The sequence below is a fragment of the Capricornis sumatraensis genome, chromosome 1 (assembly GCF_032405125.1).
Source record: "Capricornis sumatraensis isolate serow.1 chromosome 1, serow.2, whole genome shotgun sequence".
Classification (NCBI taxonomy): Eukaryota; Metazoa; Chordata; class Mammalia; order Artiodactyla; family Bovidae; genus Capricornis; species Capricornis sumatraensis.
The window spans coordinates 263454215-263470742 of NC_091069.1; the positions used below are offsets into that span (position 1 = coordinate 263454215).

Genomic DNA, 16528 nt, shown 5'->3' on the forward strand with positions numbered 1-16528 from the left:
TTTATTAGGAGTACAAAAACCACGAGGGCAGTTGGCAAGAATATCTCCAGAACACTTAAGAAACCCTCTGCTGTTTTCCTACCTCCTCTCCTGTCATGAAAGTGGAACGTCTATCTAATCAAGTAATTCTGTGCTGATAACACTCTTTCTTTAAAATATTTATTTATGTATTTATTTATTCAGCTGCGCTGTGTCTTAGTTGCAGCATGTGGGAGCTAGTTCCCCAATCAGGTATTGAACATGGGTCTCTGCATTGGAGTCTTGGCCCCTGGACCACCTGGGAAGTCTCTCCTCATACTCTTGGGGACTGTAACGGGTCACAGGCCTCCTCTGAGGCCCCCTTAGAGCTGAGGCATGGGGTGGCTGCAGTAATCCTCCTGTGGCTAAAATGTGGTTTGTTGGTCATGATTCACTCACACTCCCTGCACACAGGCTTCTCCCCTGTGTGTCCTCTGGTGTCTGATGAGATGGGACTTCTGACTGAAGCTTCGCCCACACTCCCTGCAAAGATAGGGCTTCTCCCCTGTGTGTGTCCTCTGGTGTGTGATGAGGACTGACTTCTGACTGAAGCTTCGCCCACACTCCCTGCAAACATAGGGCTTCTCCCCTGTGTGTGTCCTCTGGTGTGTGATGAGATTTGACTTATTACTGAAGCTTTGCCCACACTCCCTGCAAACATAGGGCTTCTCCCCTGTGTGTGTCCTCTGGTGTCTGATGAGATGTGACTTAACACTGAAGCTTCGCCCACACTCCCTGCAAACATAGGGCTTCTCCCCTGTGTGTGTCCTCTGGTGTGTGATGAGATTTGACTTATTACTGAAGCTTTGCCCACACTCCCTGCAAACATAGGGCTTCTCCCCTGTGTGTGTCCTCTGGTGTCTGATGAGATGTGACTTAACACTGAAGCTTCGCCCACACTCCCTGCAAACATAGGGCTTCTCCCCTGTGTGTGTCCTCTGGTGTCTGATGAGATTTGACTTATTACTGAAGCTTTGCCCACACTCCCTGCAAACATAGGGCTTCTCCCCTGTGTGTGTCCTCTGGTGTCTGATGAGATGTGACTTAACACTGAAGCTTCGCCCACACTCCCTGCAAACATAGGGCTTCTCCCCTGTGTGTGTCCTCTGGTGTGTGATGAGATTTGACTTAACACTGAAGCTTCGCCCACACTCCCTGCAAACATAGGGCTTCTCCCCTGTGTGTGTCCTCTGGTGTCTGATGAGATTTGACTTAACACTGAAGCTTCGCCCACACTCCCTGCAAACGTAGAGCTTCTCTCCTGTGTGTGTCCTCTGGTTTGTGATGAGACTTGACCTATCCTTGGATCCTTGCCCACACTCTCCGTACTTGACTTTTATAATCCCTGAGACCCCTGCCCCCATGAGTAATTTGCCCGTGTCCTCTGGATTCAGTTTCTGGCTTGTGCTGGGCTCTTCTGTGATTCTCTCATGCACCCGAGAAGCCCCCATTTGTCCTCTGGGTGAGTAGGAGGAGGCCCTTGAAATCCTCTTCAGCCTTATGCTTTTCAGCAAAGGTTGGGGCCTGTCCTTGGCCTCGTGACCCTCAGGTTTGTCACTTGGGCTGTGTGGATCGGAATATCGCTGCTGCTGATTTTGATTGCCTGGGCAGGGATCCTCTGGTTGGAGGTGATCTCTTGCAGATGGTCTCAGGAGGGTCTGAGAGGGGTGATTGCGTTGGACGTGTTGGCTGAGGAATTTCTGACTGGAGAAGGCCAGAGAGCAGGAGGCACATGGGTGGATCTCGGGCTTCGGTTCTGCTGAGAGAGGAAGCTTTTGGTCAGGTGGCTGGTTTGCCGTGGTGAGGCCCGCCCCACTAATCATCTTAGTGTGGGCAGTGCACGGTTTGTCTCCCATCAGGTGCGTCTCTACAGTCCACTTTCCATTCCATTCTTATTCTCTGCATCTACAGAAATCCAGGAGGCCTGTGTCAAGGGCCTTTTCTACATATCACCCAGACTAGGGGCCTTCCAGCAGCCGCAGAGGCAGCATCTCTCCTGATAGAGGTGGATCTGCAGGAGCCTTTCCCTGTGTGTAAGCATCTGAAAAGTCATGTCACAGTGGCCACAGGAATTTTACCCTACTGAGAGAGAAGACTTGGTGACTCAGGGGGAATCCTCCTGAGCGGCTCCCTGGGAGGGGAAAGGGTCTATTACGTCAGGGGCACCTGGCCCGGAGCTCTCTGCATGTGGGCGGCAGCACAGGGGGTGGTTAGAGCAGGTGCGAGCAGAGCTGACTCTGCGGCTCCTGGCTCACAGAGTGGGCTCCGTGCCGGTCTCTGCGGGAGGTGGGCTCAGGCTGGATGAGGCCGGGCGGCCCCGGGCCCACCGACTGCTGGCCTCTGGCTCCTGCTGCCCCCACTGGCTCACAGATTGCTCCTCTCTGTTTCCCACGAATCATAAATAGAGGCATGTCCTTTCTCAAGCCTCACCAGTATTCATACCTCACTTATTTCACTCAGTCTTAGTCCATTTAACATGCACTAGGAAGCCCTGTTTAAAAATACATCTCCAGCCAGACTCCTCACACCCTCACTCCCGAGCATCTTCAGCCAGCCCACTCTCCCCTCATGTCTGGCAGTGAGCTGACCTCTGAGGGGACTCTCCACTGCTGCCTCTTCCCCAAAATGCACCAAAGCATCGTCTTAGCACAGAGAACATGCCGCTTGCTGCTGAAAGCCGCACGGTTGTTCTGTGTCATCCAGGAAGAGCCCTGGGGCCTGCACATGGACACGGGCCCTGAGGCGTCCCTGTCCCGTCCAGCCTCCTTCCTCTCCCTGTCTGCGTCCTCCTGTGACCACGGGCATGGCCTCTCTTCCCGGGCCTGGGACTGCGGCACTGGCTGCTCCCCTGCCTGGAATCCTTTCCCACAGGTGTTATCTCTGCAGAGACCCTGCCCACCACCCTGCGCCAAACCCCACCCTCTGCTCACGCTGATTGGAGGTGCTTTCCCTGCACTGGTTGTCCTCAGAGCACCAGCCCCCGTCTGGTGTGAAGCCCATGCTGCCCTGGGGCAGTGGGTCTGTCTGTTTCGGTGCATGGAGCCCTGTCTGGCACAGAGTGTGAACTCACATGACAACACACTGAAACAGTAACTGAATGCAAATCTCTGCACACATGTCGCTTAGAAATGGGAGGAAATGAGGAAGAAACAGGTAAGGGGAGAGAGCTGGTAGGCACTAGAAAACTTGCTTTTTGCTTCTAAGCCTTTCAGCAGAAGGTGATGTTACATATTTTTTGCATGAAATATTAAAAATTAGAACTAACATTTTTAATATAAAAAACTTTTCCTAACAGTCATATGAAATGAATCAAAGTCTGAGGCATTTTAATTGCGACCCGACTGACTTTGGACTGGATTGTACTCTGCTTCGGAGTCAGACCAGGGAGGCTCCCCAGGATGGGGTGGGGTGCTGGAAGAGGGGTGGCGCTCACCTCTCCCGGCCGCGAGCTCGCTCTTCCTGCTGCTGTCCTGCTTGATGCCGAGGTCCCGGCCATACTCCTCCCCGTACCAGACCAGCAGCTCACAGCCCGGCCTGACCACCTGGCAGGTTCGGTAGAAGATCTGCCCTTGATACTGCAAGGCCACCAGGTTCTGCTCCTCGTCGTCCCGGGCACAGTTCACATACCTGGGGTCGAGGCCGGGAAAGGGAAAGAAACCTCAGGCGATGAGCGCCCTCCACTGTCGGGCTACATCCAGCTCCTTGCCTTCAGGCCCTGAGGCCACCATGGCTTCCACTGCCCCTCATGGGGACCTTCTGTTCACACCTTCGGCCAGGCCATGTGAATTCCTGTTTCCAGTCCTCTTCCTGGCTGGAATGCTTTTCTCTGCTTTCCTAATTAGCCACTTTATAGAGCCCAGTTCCAGACTCGTCTCCACCTGGACTGTCTGTGGGGCTGGTGACCTCCAGCTCCTCTAAACTCTGAATTAAGTTCTCTTTCATTCCACAGGACTTGGTGCTCCTCTGCTAGCATGCAGCCCTCAGCACTCACCCCAGCCTGCCTTCTCTCCTGAGGCTTTCCTCCAATCTCCCCACGTATATCCAGGGTCATATTCACTTGCCCTCCCCCTCCCATGGAAACTTGGAGAGTGCTCTGACATAGCTTAAGACCCAGAAGAGTGATAGTTTATTCACTTTCTTCCTGCCCTGATGAAAGGCGCGGCCCTCAGAGAACGGCCCTGCTCACTGCCATCCTGCCCCCCATTCCTTCCGAGGCCTCAGGGCCCACTTCTCACTGGAACCGAGCCTGGGGAGGTTGTTGCCCAGACGGATTCAAGGTCTCCCGTGTTAGGTTATCCTGGCGCTGTGCAGTTTCTCAAAGATAGAGAAATTAAGGTTACTGTTCCTAAAATCAATTGGCTACTGTGTCTGCAGTTGTTCTCCAAAAGGACATGGGATGCGTGATCTGCTTCAGTAATGAAGTTCACTGTCTAAACTGGAACATAAAATGCTTGGCAAGTGTCAGTTAAGTGAGTTAGAGTGTCCCTGGTGAATCTAGAGTCCTCAAGTTGTTTTCAAGTCCCCCAGTTTTGTTCAGCATCTAGACTTGTATTTTGAGGGCACTATATATGCTATATTTTTATTTCCTTCAAATGTCTTTTGAAATGAAAGACCATGATATGGAGGGAAAAGAGGAAAGAAGATGTGAAAGCTATTGAGGGAGACAGGTTGAGAAGGAAAGGGGTGGGGGCTTGAGGGAAGAGCGGCATCTACAAACTGCAGACTCACTGCGCGCACCTCATCCAGTTGGCCAAGGACGTGTCCTTTCCATCCACATACTCGTAGCAGTTTCTCCCTTTGGTGATCTGAGTGTCAGAAAAGAGATACAAGCTTTCCTCTCTATTTTTTTTTGGTAGGAAGTAATAGAAGAACTATTTCCCTTTGCAGTCATTGGCGCTCTTCAGCCTGCATGGATTCAACTGCCAGTCGGACCAAATGGTAAGCTGCTTAATCATCATTCCAAGTCTGAGTCTCCTGGTTCACTGAAGGGAAGAGCTCCACAAAGGAGGAGTCACCTCTGTGTCTGTACCACTGTCTCCCACCTTTTCTCTGAGCTTTGGAGAGAGGTCCTGCATGCTTGGACCAGTGTCTTCCACCTCTCCTCTGACCTTTAGATAGAAGTCCTGTATGTCTGTACACTGTGGTCCCACCTCTCCTCTAAGCTTTAGAGAGAGGTCCTGTGTGCCTGGACCAGTGTCTCCCACCTCTCCTCTGAGCTTTAGAGAGAGGTCCTGTGTGCCTGGACCACTGTCTCCCACCTCTCCTCTGACCTTTAGATGGAAGTCCTGTGTTCATGCCCAGTTCACGCAGTACACAGGACTGCCCGTGTCATTGCCGACCGTGTCATCACCATCTGCATCCTTGCATGTAGACATGAAGTACCCCCCACCACACACAAGCAATTCAAGGCCAGAGAACAGGGAAACAGGGGTGTTTCTCACCAGCCAGGAGTATCCACTGTTGGCGGCCTCTTCATCGTCTGTGATCTGGCCCTCATAGGGGCCAAAGTGCAGGCCCACTGGCAGATCGGATGCCTCATTCCACACTCCAAGCCCAGCCTCAGGGATGCCCGACAGTCTGATACTTAACCCAGGGGGCAGAGTGAGGGCTGAGCGGTTGGCATGCCCCTTTTCCACTGCACAGTCCTTTACGAAGGTTGGGGGCCCGTGGGCAGCACAGCTGTCGATGAAGAAGTTCTGACACTCCTCACAATCTGGAGGTGAGAGCAACAGGGATGAGGGGAGGTATAGTGATGTTGCTGGTCGTAAAGACCTTCAGAAAGAACTGGGGCACTCACAGCATGTGGCCTCGATCCTGCACCCCAAGTCCTAGAGGAAGGGGATATTTGGGGGACCAAATGGTGAGGTGAGGTTATTGGACAAAGGCCTCGTAGCCCCTTCTCCGTGAGTGGGCCAGCGGGGGCACTCACAGAGGTACTCGTCATCCTGGGGCTCGCTGACCTCTTGGTACACATGGCCCTTTCTTTCTCGTAGACTGTACCTCTTCACTCCAGTCTCCGTTCTTTTGCGTTCTAAGATGGAGAACAGAAGCTAAGCAAGGCTGGTGGGGTCTGGAGAGTTAGTAGTCCCTGTTTTATCAGAAAGTGTGAGATTTCCTACCTGTTCATTTATACACTTTGTTAAAACTTGTTTACATGTATTTTTAAAACTTTTACTTTTGTAATTTTATGTTTTAATGTTACATATTTATGCATCTTAGTTCCCCGATCAGGAATGGAACCTGCACCCCCTGCAGTGGAAGCAGGAGTCTTAACCACGTAACCACCGGAAGTCCCTTTTCTATACTTTGTTTCTTCCCCCTTTAACTCCTGGTTCAGGAGACTGAGGCTCCTCATTGACCACAGATGCCCAGTTCAGTGTTAGCTTCCTGCACTTCTCGTTAGTAGGTTTAACTTCCCACCTTCTTACTTAGGAAATAGTTCACTGACACATGTACTCAGAAAACATACGTTGAGGGCACATGACATGTAAGGCATTGAGCAGAGGTCTGGGCATAAACACTAACAAGGCATGGTCCCTGTCATCACAGCTGGATTTACTGAACTACTTATAGCTCAAAACAGTGTCAGCACTTTTGCATTTAATGTAAAGCTTTCAAACACTGTATGAGTTATGTATCCTTATCTTCACTTTACAGATGAGCAATCAAGACCTCAGAAAATGTATCAGATTTTCCCAAGGCCCCATTGCTAACTTCATGTCTCAGATCGGTCCAGCTTAAACCCAAGCCTACCCAAAATTCACGCCACACACCTAGTCCATACTTACTAGCTTTTCTACAGGGATTAGAGGAACTAATTAGAGGAACTCCCCAAATTTTCTCTTACCGACTTTTTGTCTGGGGTGCTGTCCAGGGATCCTTGCTTTTCTGGGAGGGGGCACCGGTTTCTGAGCCTGCTTGGAGCCACTTGTCTTCAGCAATTTTGCTGCTCCCGGCAATTCCTTCAAACTAGATTCCATACTTAATGGTGCCCTGGACATTGCCTTCCACACGAGTAAAAGACAACATGCATTTCTTTAGTTCTTTAGGACTTTATGAAGTGTTTTCACATGCACGACTTTAGCTAATACTTTGACAATCGGAAATATCTGGTGGAGGAGGCGTCTGAACACTGGAGTGTAAAATAAGGACCTTAAGTGGTTAGTGAATCAAAACTAGAATTCATATCTTAAGGTTCTTTCTCTTCAACTTTCTGCATAAAAGGGAGAGCAAGGCAAGAAGAATAGCTGGAGGTCAGGGAAAGAAGAGGGTAAGGGCTCATAGAAAAATCCGGGAGGTTTTCTATTAATTAGTGGCCCTTTGATGGATGAGGAAGTATGGAAAATTACAGAGGGGACAAAACACATCTGGAAGATAAGGTGACAAAGCAGTGAGATCGAGAAGAGAAAAGATGATCGGAGAAACACATTTAGACAATAAAGAAAATGAGCTGAAAGTTGCAGGTGGCCATGTCCTCTTAGAGACAATGTTTGGAATTAAAGTAGCTGGCCTCATCAATTCTGCTTGAACAAGGCTGTATGACTAGCTGGTTCTCCTCAGTTTTCTGATCCATAAATTGGTATACATGCTCATTCTTAATGTTACAGTGGACATGAAATTTAATAACATTTCAACAAATCATGGTGTGAGCTATTTAATACAGTATGAACATGAGTATATATCCCTGCCATCAATTAATCCTTTCAACTGTCTCTATATTTGAAGTCTAGCTCACAGATACTGTCTTCAGCATTCTTTGACCTTCTTACTCCTAGATGAATGTTTAAATGTGGAGTCACTCATTCACAAAACATTCAGGGGGCCCTCAGGGGCTTTAAGCTGGGCCTGGACTTCTGAAAATTAACGGGTATGGGCTAGGCTCTCAAAGCTCACAACACAGGGCAGGCTAAACAAATGATTCCAAACGTGAAAGTTGCCTAATCAGAGCTCAGGGGAACGACTTGTTACTTCTTCCTGCAAGAATGAGCATTTGAAATGATGCCCAGATGAGTTTCTACTCAAAAGTGGGTAACCTATGTGAAGTCTTTCAGTTATTTTCTCATTTGTTGCTTTTCAGTCATAAACTCGAGGCTTGTCAGGGTTGCAAGTTGCTTCCTCTTATTGGACTGGGAGGCTCTGAGGTAGGGTTCCTGTCACCTTCATCATCCTGGACTGTCCACTGTACACACTGGCCAGCATGTCCTTAAGCTTCTTCATCCTGGACTGTCCACTCTACAAACTGCCCAGCATGTCCTTAAGCTTCCCTTAGTCAGATAACTTAGCATATCCCTCCTTAGCACAGCACAAAAGAACTGAGGTTGAAAACATCTCTCAGATGAATGATATAAAGATGTATGAATAAACTTCATAGAACTATGGGAGTTTTAGTCATTTTGTAAGGAGTTTAGAAAAAGTGGTTTGGATTAGATTGCACTACCAGTGATCCTGTGATCTCAGGCATATAGTTAATCATTTTTTAACCTCAGTTTTGTGATCTATAATGGTGATAGCTATATACCTACTTATAGGTATGGTAGGATTGTTTTAAGGTTTAAGTAAGTTTATTCACATAAAATGCTTAAAGTCTGAGATATTGTGAAAATAATGTAACAACAGAACAGCCTACTATTGTTGCTGTTCTTAATAAGTATAAAGACGGTGATGATGTCAGACACTGTGCTAAAGACTCAGGACAGGCAGGCAGCAGTCTCCAGGACCTCTGTGTTTTCTCCTGTTCTCACCTGTGACTGGATCCATGAGAAGGATATTTTGGCAACAGGATTTGGGAAATACTCACCTTTTGGTGTTTATTGTGCTCCACTCTGAAGGCCATCGAAGAAGGTTTACCTAAAAAATGATGGGAATCAGTGTTTTGGTTGGTAAATGTTTCCAAACTCTGGGCATTCCAATTAAGGACACATAATTCTGAGCCAGAGAGTGACAAGGACAAGGATTACCAAAGGAGGAATGGAAAATGATTTCTGTATCATCAACTCCTATGCTTCCACTGGGAGCATTACATAATTTTCTTAAAATTAAAAAAAAAAAGAAACTTCATCTGTGCCTCATCTGATGTCCATAAAGTATCTAATAAATTTACTAGCCTTTCATGGCAAAAATACTCAAAAAAGTAGAAATAGAAGGAAGTGACTGCAATATAATAAAGGTCATATATGAAAAGTCTACCTCTAACATCATAGTCATCAGTGAAAAGCTGAAAACTTCTCTAAGATCTAGAAAAAAAGGCAAGGATACCCATTTTCAACATTTCTATTCACCATAATGTTAGAAGTCCTAGCCAGGGCATTAGGTTAGAAAGGGAAACATAAGGCTTCTATTTGGAAAGAAAGAAGTAAAATTATGTCTGTTCACAGAGGACATTATTTTATGTACAGAAAACTCTTTAAAATTACGCACACACACACAAAAACCTACACAGAAAGTTGCATGGTACAAAATCAACATTCAAATATCTTTCCATGCATGAACGATGACCATTCCAAAAAAAAATAAGAAAACAATCCTACTTATTTTTCATTTTTTAAAAAGTATAGTCAAGATCTAAATTTAAGTTAAAAAATATTTATTTTTATTTATTTATTTGTGCCAGGTCTTTGTTGCAGCATGTGGGATCTAGTTCCCTGACCAGGGACTGAACCCAAGTTCTCTGCATTGGGAGTGTGGAGGCTTAGCCTCTGGACCACCAGAGAAGTCCCAATAATGTTATTTGTAATAGCATCAAAAAGAGCGAAATAATTGGGAGTAAACTTAAAGAGATGAAAGACTTCTACATTGAAAACTACAAAGTATTGCTGAAAGGACTCTGATAAAAGTAAATAGAAAGGTGTCTTATGTTTATGGATTTGGAGACTTAATATTATTAAGCTGTTCATACTACCCAAAGCAATTTAAAGATTCAATGCAATTCCTATTAAAATCCCAATGGAATTTTTTTCTGATATAGAAAATCCATCCTACAGTTAATACTGAATCTCAGAGGACCCCAAATAGGCAAAACAATCTTAGAAAGAACAGCAAAGCTGGAGGCCTCTGATTTCAGAACATATTACAAAGGTACAGGAACCAAAAGAGTATAGTTTTGGCATAAAGTGTGTGCTTAGTTGCTCAGTCGTACCGACTCTTTGTGACCTTTTGGACTGTAGCCCACCAGGCTCCTCTGTCCAGGGGATTTCTCAGGCAAGAATACTGGATGGGGTTGCCATTTTCTTCTCCAGGGGCTCTTCTTAACCCGTGGATTGAACCTGCATCTCCTGTGTCTCCTGCACTGAAGGCAGATTCTTCACTTGCTGAGCCACTGAGGAAGCCCGTTGGCATAAGGACAGACATGTCAATCAATGGAACAGAACAGACAACCAGAAATTAACAGAAATACATTCTTGGATACACGATCTAATGATCTCCATCAAGGGTGTCAAGACAATGGGGAAAGTTTAATCGCTATAACGAATGGTGCTGGGGAAACAAGATATCCATATGCAAAATAACGAAGATCTTACATCATGAAGAAAAACCAACTCAGAATGGATTCAAGACCTAAATGCAAGAGTTGACAAGACTCTTAGAGGAAAACAAGGGTGAAGCTTCATGACACTGAATCAGCAATGATTTCTTAGATCTGGTACCAAGTGCACAAGTATTAGTAACAAAGTGAAAATACACAAATGAGATTACATTAATCTTAAAGTCTCTGTGCAGCAAAGGACACAGTGAATGGAGTGAAAAGGCCACCTATGGGACTGTAGAAAACATTTGTAAAATATGTATCTGATAAGGGGTTAATAAGCATACACCAATATGAAGCCTATGTATAAGCCAGGAAGAGAACCTGATTGACCACGATGGCACCCTGCTATCAAACTTCCATGCTTCAGCATTGTAAGAAAACAAATTTCTGTGGTTTAAGGCATGTGCTCTGTTTTGTTATGGCAGTCTGAGCTGACTAACACAGCAGGAGAAGGAATTCAATAGACATTTCTCCAAAGACACACAAATGGCCAACAAATATATGAAAAGATGCTCAACATTACTAATCAATAAGGAAATACAAACTGAAACCTTCTGTGATGGGCAATATGAATAAGAAGACAACAGCAGGTTTGGTAAGGATATGGAGAAATTGGAACCCTTATACACGATTGTTGGAAATGTAAAATGTCGCAACCTTCATAGAAAACAGTATGGAGTTTCTTCAGAAAATTAGAACTGCTGTATGATCTAGCAATCCAACCCAAGAGTCTATTTCCATAAAAAACTGAAAGGAAGATCTTGAATAAATAGTGTGCACATCTATGGCCATTGCAGCATTATTCCCAGTTGGCGAGATGTGGAAGCAATCTAAATGTTCATTGGTGGATAAACAGATAAAGATTATATATAAGAAATATCTTATATCTGTTATGTACACAGGCACACACTGGAATGTTTTTAAGCCTTAAAAAAGAATTCTGTCATATGCTACATCAGGGGTGGGCCTTGATGATATGCTGAGTGAAATGAACCAATCCAAAAAAGACAAATATTGCCTGATTCCACTTCTATGAGTTATCTAAATTAATCAAACCCATGGAAACAGAAAATATAATCATGGTTGCCAAGGGCTATGAGGAGGAAGGATTGGAGAATCGTTCCTCAGTGGGTTAGGGCTTCAATCACGCAAGATGGAAAAGTTCTACAGATTTGTTGTACAGCAATGTGTATATATATCCCCGGTGGCTCAGTGGTAAAGATTCCGCCTGCAATGCAGGAGATGCAACAGACGCAGGTTCGATCCCTGGGTTGGGAAGATCACCTGAAGCAGGAAATGGCAACCCACTCCAGTATTCTTGCCTGGAGAATCCCCTGGACAGAGGAGCCTGGTGGGCTACAGTCCATGGGGTCGCCAAGAGTCAGACACGATGGAGCAATTAACACTATGGCCACTAACACTAATGTGTACATAGTTAGCAAGAGAGTGCCACACACTCAGAAATTCTTAAGGTAAGTAAAGATGTGCAGAGGCATGGTGGACCGTGGCGGATGTATTCCCTATGAAGAAGCTCTCTTCATGTCAAAACCTTTGCAGACAACCAGATGTTTGATTTTCATGTCCCTTTCAGTAGTTTTAATAACCTAAGGGAACAGAGGGACTTCTCTGGTGGCACAGTGGATGAGAATCTGCCTGCTGATGCAGAGGACGCAGGTTCGATCGCTGTTCCAGGAAGATCCCAGTTTCTGTGGGGCCACTAAGCCTGTGTGTCACAAACTACTGAGCCTGCATGTGCTCTGCAATGAGAAGCCACTCACTGCAACCAGAGAACGCCCATGTGCAGCCACGAAGACCCAGTGCAGCCAAAACTAAATAAATAATTTTTAAAAATCTCAGAGAACAGAAATCCATAGATGGAGAATCATAGAACTATCTAAATTGTTTGCTCCAGTCTAGGAAGATTAACTCTTCTAAACTATCTGAGCAGCAGAAGAGGAAGTGAGCTGCTCACTTCTATTTTATAATGAGTGTACTTCATTTTATTTACCTGATGCTGTCTCTGGTCAGTGAAATGTGGGAAAGATCAGGGAGAATAAATAGTTTTCTCAAACCCTTTCCCAGAATTAAAACAAAGAATTAATTTCACCTTAGGGTAAGAAGATCATGTATTGTTGTTTTATATATCTACATAAATAATGTATCTTGACATAATATGTTAATCATTTCCTCTTCTAAGAGATTTACTCCAACAACCAATTATGAGATTAGTATTAAATCTCTTTGGTGAATTTATTTCTAAGGTTTCTTTAACTGCCTTTCATTAAGAATGTTTAGCAAAAATTATTCTTTTAAAAAAGAATGATAAATTTTAAACATAAAACTTTTGAGAATTACACTGGAAAACCTATACATTCATCTTCATTCAGGCTTATGTCAATATTCAGCCACAACCACTTTGGAATGCTGAAAATTATGTTTTATTTGCTAATGGCTGAGATATAGTTGAGACCTAAGCCCAGACTGGTTTCAGGAAGACACCTCTAAATCCTGCTGGCCCCTCACCTTGCTGCCTTGGTGTCCATTCTTCATCAGAATCCTCAGTGTCATCTACCTGGAGTTTGATGACCTGCCTGCGGTGATGCATGAAAGCTGGTCGAGTGGCTCTGAAACCTGGAAAGAAGCTAAATATTTGTTCTAAGAAGGAGGAACAAAGCACAGAAGCAATGGAAAGTGTCACAAAGTCAGGGAAATCAGTAGGATGGGCTGGGTGAATCTAAACAAGGCAAGAGGTGAGCTCTGCACTGCAGGGTCAACCTCCCTTTGGTACAAAACAATAAACATTTCCTCCAGGTTAGTCTCCACACAAAAGGGAACTGTAAGCAAATGAGGCCACCTACGAGAGGGCTAAGTGAACACTGAGGGTGAAGACCTGTTTCATGTTTCCCAGGCTCACAGGCACCCAGCACTTCCTGTTACCTATAGCAATCAGCGCTTCGTAGTTCCTTTTCACATTCCTATATCGAATTTTTTTCCCATTCTCCCATCTCTTCCCATTCTTCCTTGGAGAAGTATACAGAGATGTCTTTGAAAGCATCTTTCGCCTAAGGAAAATAATAGATTTCATCAGCGATTTACTAATATAAGTCAGACCTTAGAGCTGGGTCTTCTCCTCTACCTTTTGTGCAGGGAGTAGCCTGAAGCTACTGGATGGTCTCTGTGAGACAGGGATGAAGACTTTCCTTCCCGACTGTGTCCTGCTTAACTAAACAAACACTGAGCATTTTCCTAACTCTCCCTGGAAACAAAGCAGTTGACAATGCTAGTGTCCTGTTTTGTCCCACTCCACCCCACCATCTCAGACAGGACCAGGCATTCCCATCCTGTGTATGGTCACAGAGAAGTTCACTCAGCTAACCAGGCAAGTAGTCTGTGGTCCTTCGGGGACCAGCGCCATGTCCTTCCTATAGAGCTGGTTTAGAGCCCAGCTTTGCTGCCTCTGCCTCTCACCGTGGGCTTCCACTCTGTTCTCCCAGCATCTCCCTCAGTGCTCTCCTCTGGAGACCTGTTCGGCCTCATGGCCATTGGAGCGCTCAAGGCCAAGGTACCTGTGGAAGAAGAAGGTACTGAGATGGCCAAGATCACTGTCCAGAGCCTGGTCTGTCTTCCTTGGGTGGAGTGTCCAGGGCAGGAAGGTGAGGGGAAAGTCGGGGTGAGGGTATTGGTGGGATGGACAGATCCAAACTAGCTATGACAGACAAGCCTAATGTGAACTAGATTTAGTTTCTTTGGTTCCCCTACAATTCAGCCCCTGTGAGGAAAGGCACTGGGAGGGACATGTCTGTGGGTGACGGAGGGATTCCTGAGGAGACCTGGAAGCCCCTAACTGCTGGACTGGGGTCAGGCTGAAATCAGGACTCTGTTCCAGTGTAGGAGAGGGAATATTTCTCCAAGAAGGATTTTGAAGATCTCTGCCTGGGGACTCAGAAAAATCTGGGCATAACGTGGTTCTACGTCTAAAGGATAGGCCACTTGGCTTGAGGAGATCTGGGTCACACGGGCTGAAGGAACTGGGGTCTTCAGACAAAGGGGACTGGGGATCTTTTGGCTGATGTAGAATGCGCAGGGTGAGAAAACTTGGGATCTTTGAGGCTGAGGAAATTAGGGGTTTCTTATTAAGGCGCTTTAGGTCTGAGACAGGCAGGACAGTTGGGGTCTTGAGGATGAAGAGTTTTAAGAGCTCCCAGGCTGAGGTATTCAGGGTCTCTGAGGTTAAGGAAACTTGGTCTCCCTGCGGGTGCTATTTTTAGGGTGCCTCAGGCTGAGGGGAACTGGGGTTACTCTAGGTATGTGAAGATCGCAGCACTAGGGGATTCGGTGTTTCTGCGGTTGAAGGGACTTGTAGTCCCTGAAGCTGACGAGACGCAAGCTTCCTTCAGATTAGGACTCAGGTTCCTCAAAGCTGACGGGATTTCGGGCCTCCCACCTTGGAATTTGAAGCCGTCAGGCTAAGGGTTTATGAGGGTTGCGCAGGGTGCGTTCCCATCAGTCTCCCCGCTGTCCTGCGGCGCTGCCCAACCCGGCCTGGGGCCCGCTAGCACCACAGCGACGTCCAGTCCTCTTGCGCTGAGGTGAAGTGAAGGGCGAGCAGCCGGCCTGTACCCTGTCAGGCACGAGCGACCAATCGGCGTTGTGACCGAGGCAGTCTGGCCAATAGGCGCTGGGAGAGTGCGGAGCGCGATGGAGGCCCCGCCCCACTGCTCAGGGATTGGCTGCTCTGGGGGCGTGTCTGTCAGGAAGCCTCCAGCGCGCAGGTGCATCTTGGCCGTTTTCTTTGTTTGTTTTCAGGCATGGCCTCTTAGGCCTGGATCCTCAAGTGGGCAGGTTGTCCTCAGGCTCGATGTTTCCTTCCAGTGCCCTCAACTGGAATCTCGGCTCCACCAGACTAGTCGTGCTCCTGGACTTTCTCCTAGGCCCACCTGTGCCCTACCTTGTCAAATCCAGTTTTGGCAAGAACTCTATGTGATGAGTACTGCATTATTCAGGGGAAAACGGTGTCATTAAATTCTGATGAGACACAGGATAAACAACATATGGTCAAAGATTTAAACGCAAGGCATGGACTAAGTATGTTAGAAAAAACTTGGAGGACTTTAAACCTCAAAGTAGCAGTGGCACTGATGAGTCATCTGTATATCTAATGTAGGGATTAAAAGCCTTCAGAAATGAGGCATGAATGAAACCTCAAAGCCTTGCAAGTATTTTCTGTAAAATGAGGCATCGAACTGGAGGACAAAGGAGTCATAGAGCTGAGTTTACTTGACACCTACTGGCTTCACAAGATAAAACAGGGACACTGTTTCTGGCCCTTAGCTAGATGCGTTCACAGAAAAATAACGTGATTTCCATGTATTGGAAGCAAGACAACTGACTGCAGAATTAGTATCAAGTGGTGGTTGGGAGTCTGGGCGGAGAAATGGTACCAGGAAAGCAAGTTTACCTCTTGGTGGGTGTTGAGCCAGAAGATACAACCCAGCCAAAGCTCATGGGAAGAAAAAGCGTATTACTTGCAGAACTATGGAGAACACCATGGAGCTTTCCAGAGCAGTAGCTCTCTAAACCACAAAGTTGGGGAAGCTTTAATCTCTGGGTGCAGACATGTTCAGGCTCTCATGGAGGCTCAGATGGTAAACAATCTGCCCATAGCAGAAGACCTGGGTTCAATCCCTAAGTGAGGAAGATCCTCAGAGGAGGGCATGGAAGCCCACTCCAGTTTTCTTGCCTGGAGAATCCCATGGACAGAGGAGCCTGGTGGTCCATGGGGTTGCAAAGAGTCAGACATCAGACATGAGTGAGTGACTAACAGATTAACTTTACAGGCATGTTCATTAAGGGTCTTGGGCTGTGGCAGACTCCAAGCTTCCGTTGATTGAAGTGTTTAGAGTCAGAACCAGTCACCATCAGCATCCCTTACATTCCAGCTGGTCACATTCTTTCCGCTCATCAGTTCAGTTCAGTCGCTCAGTC

At 46.5% G+C, this 16528-nt stretch overlaps 1 protein-coding gene across 1 annotated transcript; it reads right to left on the bottom strand.

The window, feature by feature from the left end:
* Positions 1–413: 413 nt before the first annotated feature.
* LOC138073023 (histone-lysine N-methyltransferase PRDM9-like) lies at positions 414–14086 on the bottom strand. Its single transcript, XM_068964422.1, is given in 12 exon segments — positions 414–816; positions 1147–1774; positions 3452–3645; positions 4756–4823; positions 5460–5731; positions 5948–6049; positions 6866–7022; positions 8816–8865; positions 13067–13174; positions 13481–13532; positions 13534–13605; positions 14012–14086. Coding segments are annotated over 12 exon segments (2181 nt in total).
* Positions 14087–16528: the final 2442 nt, after the last annotated feature.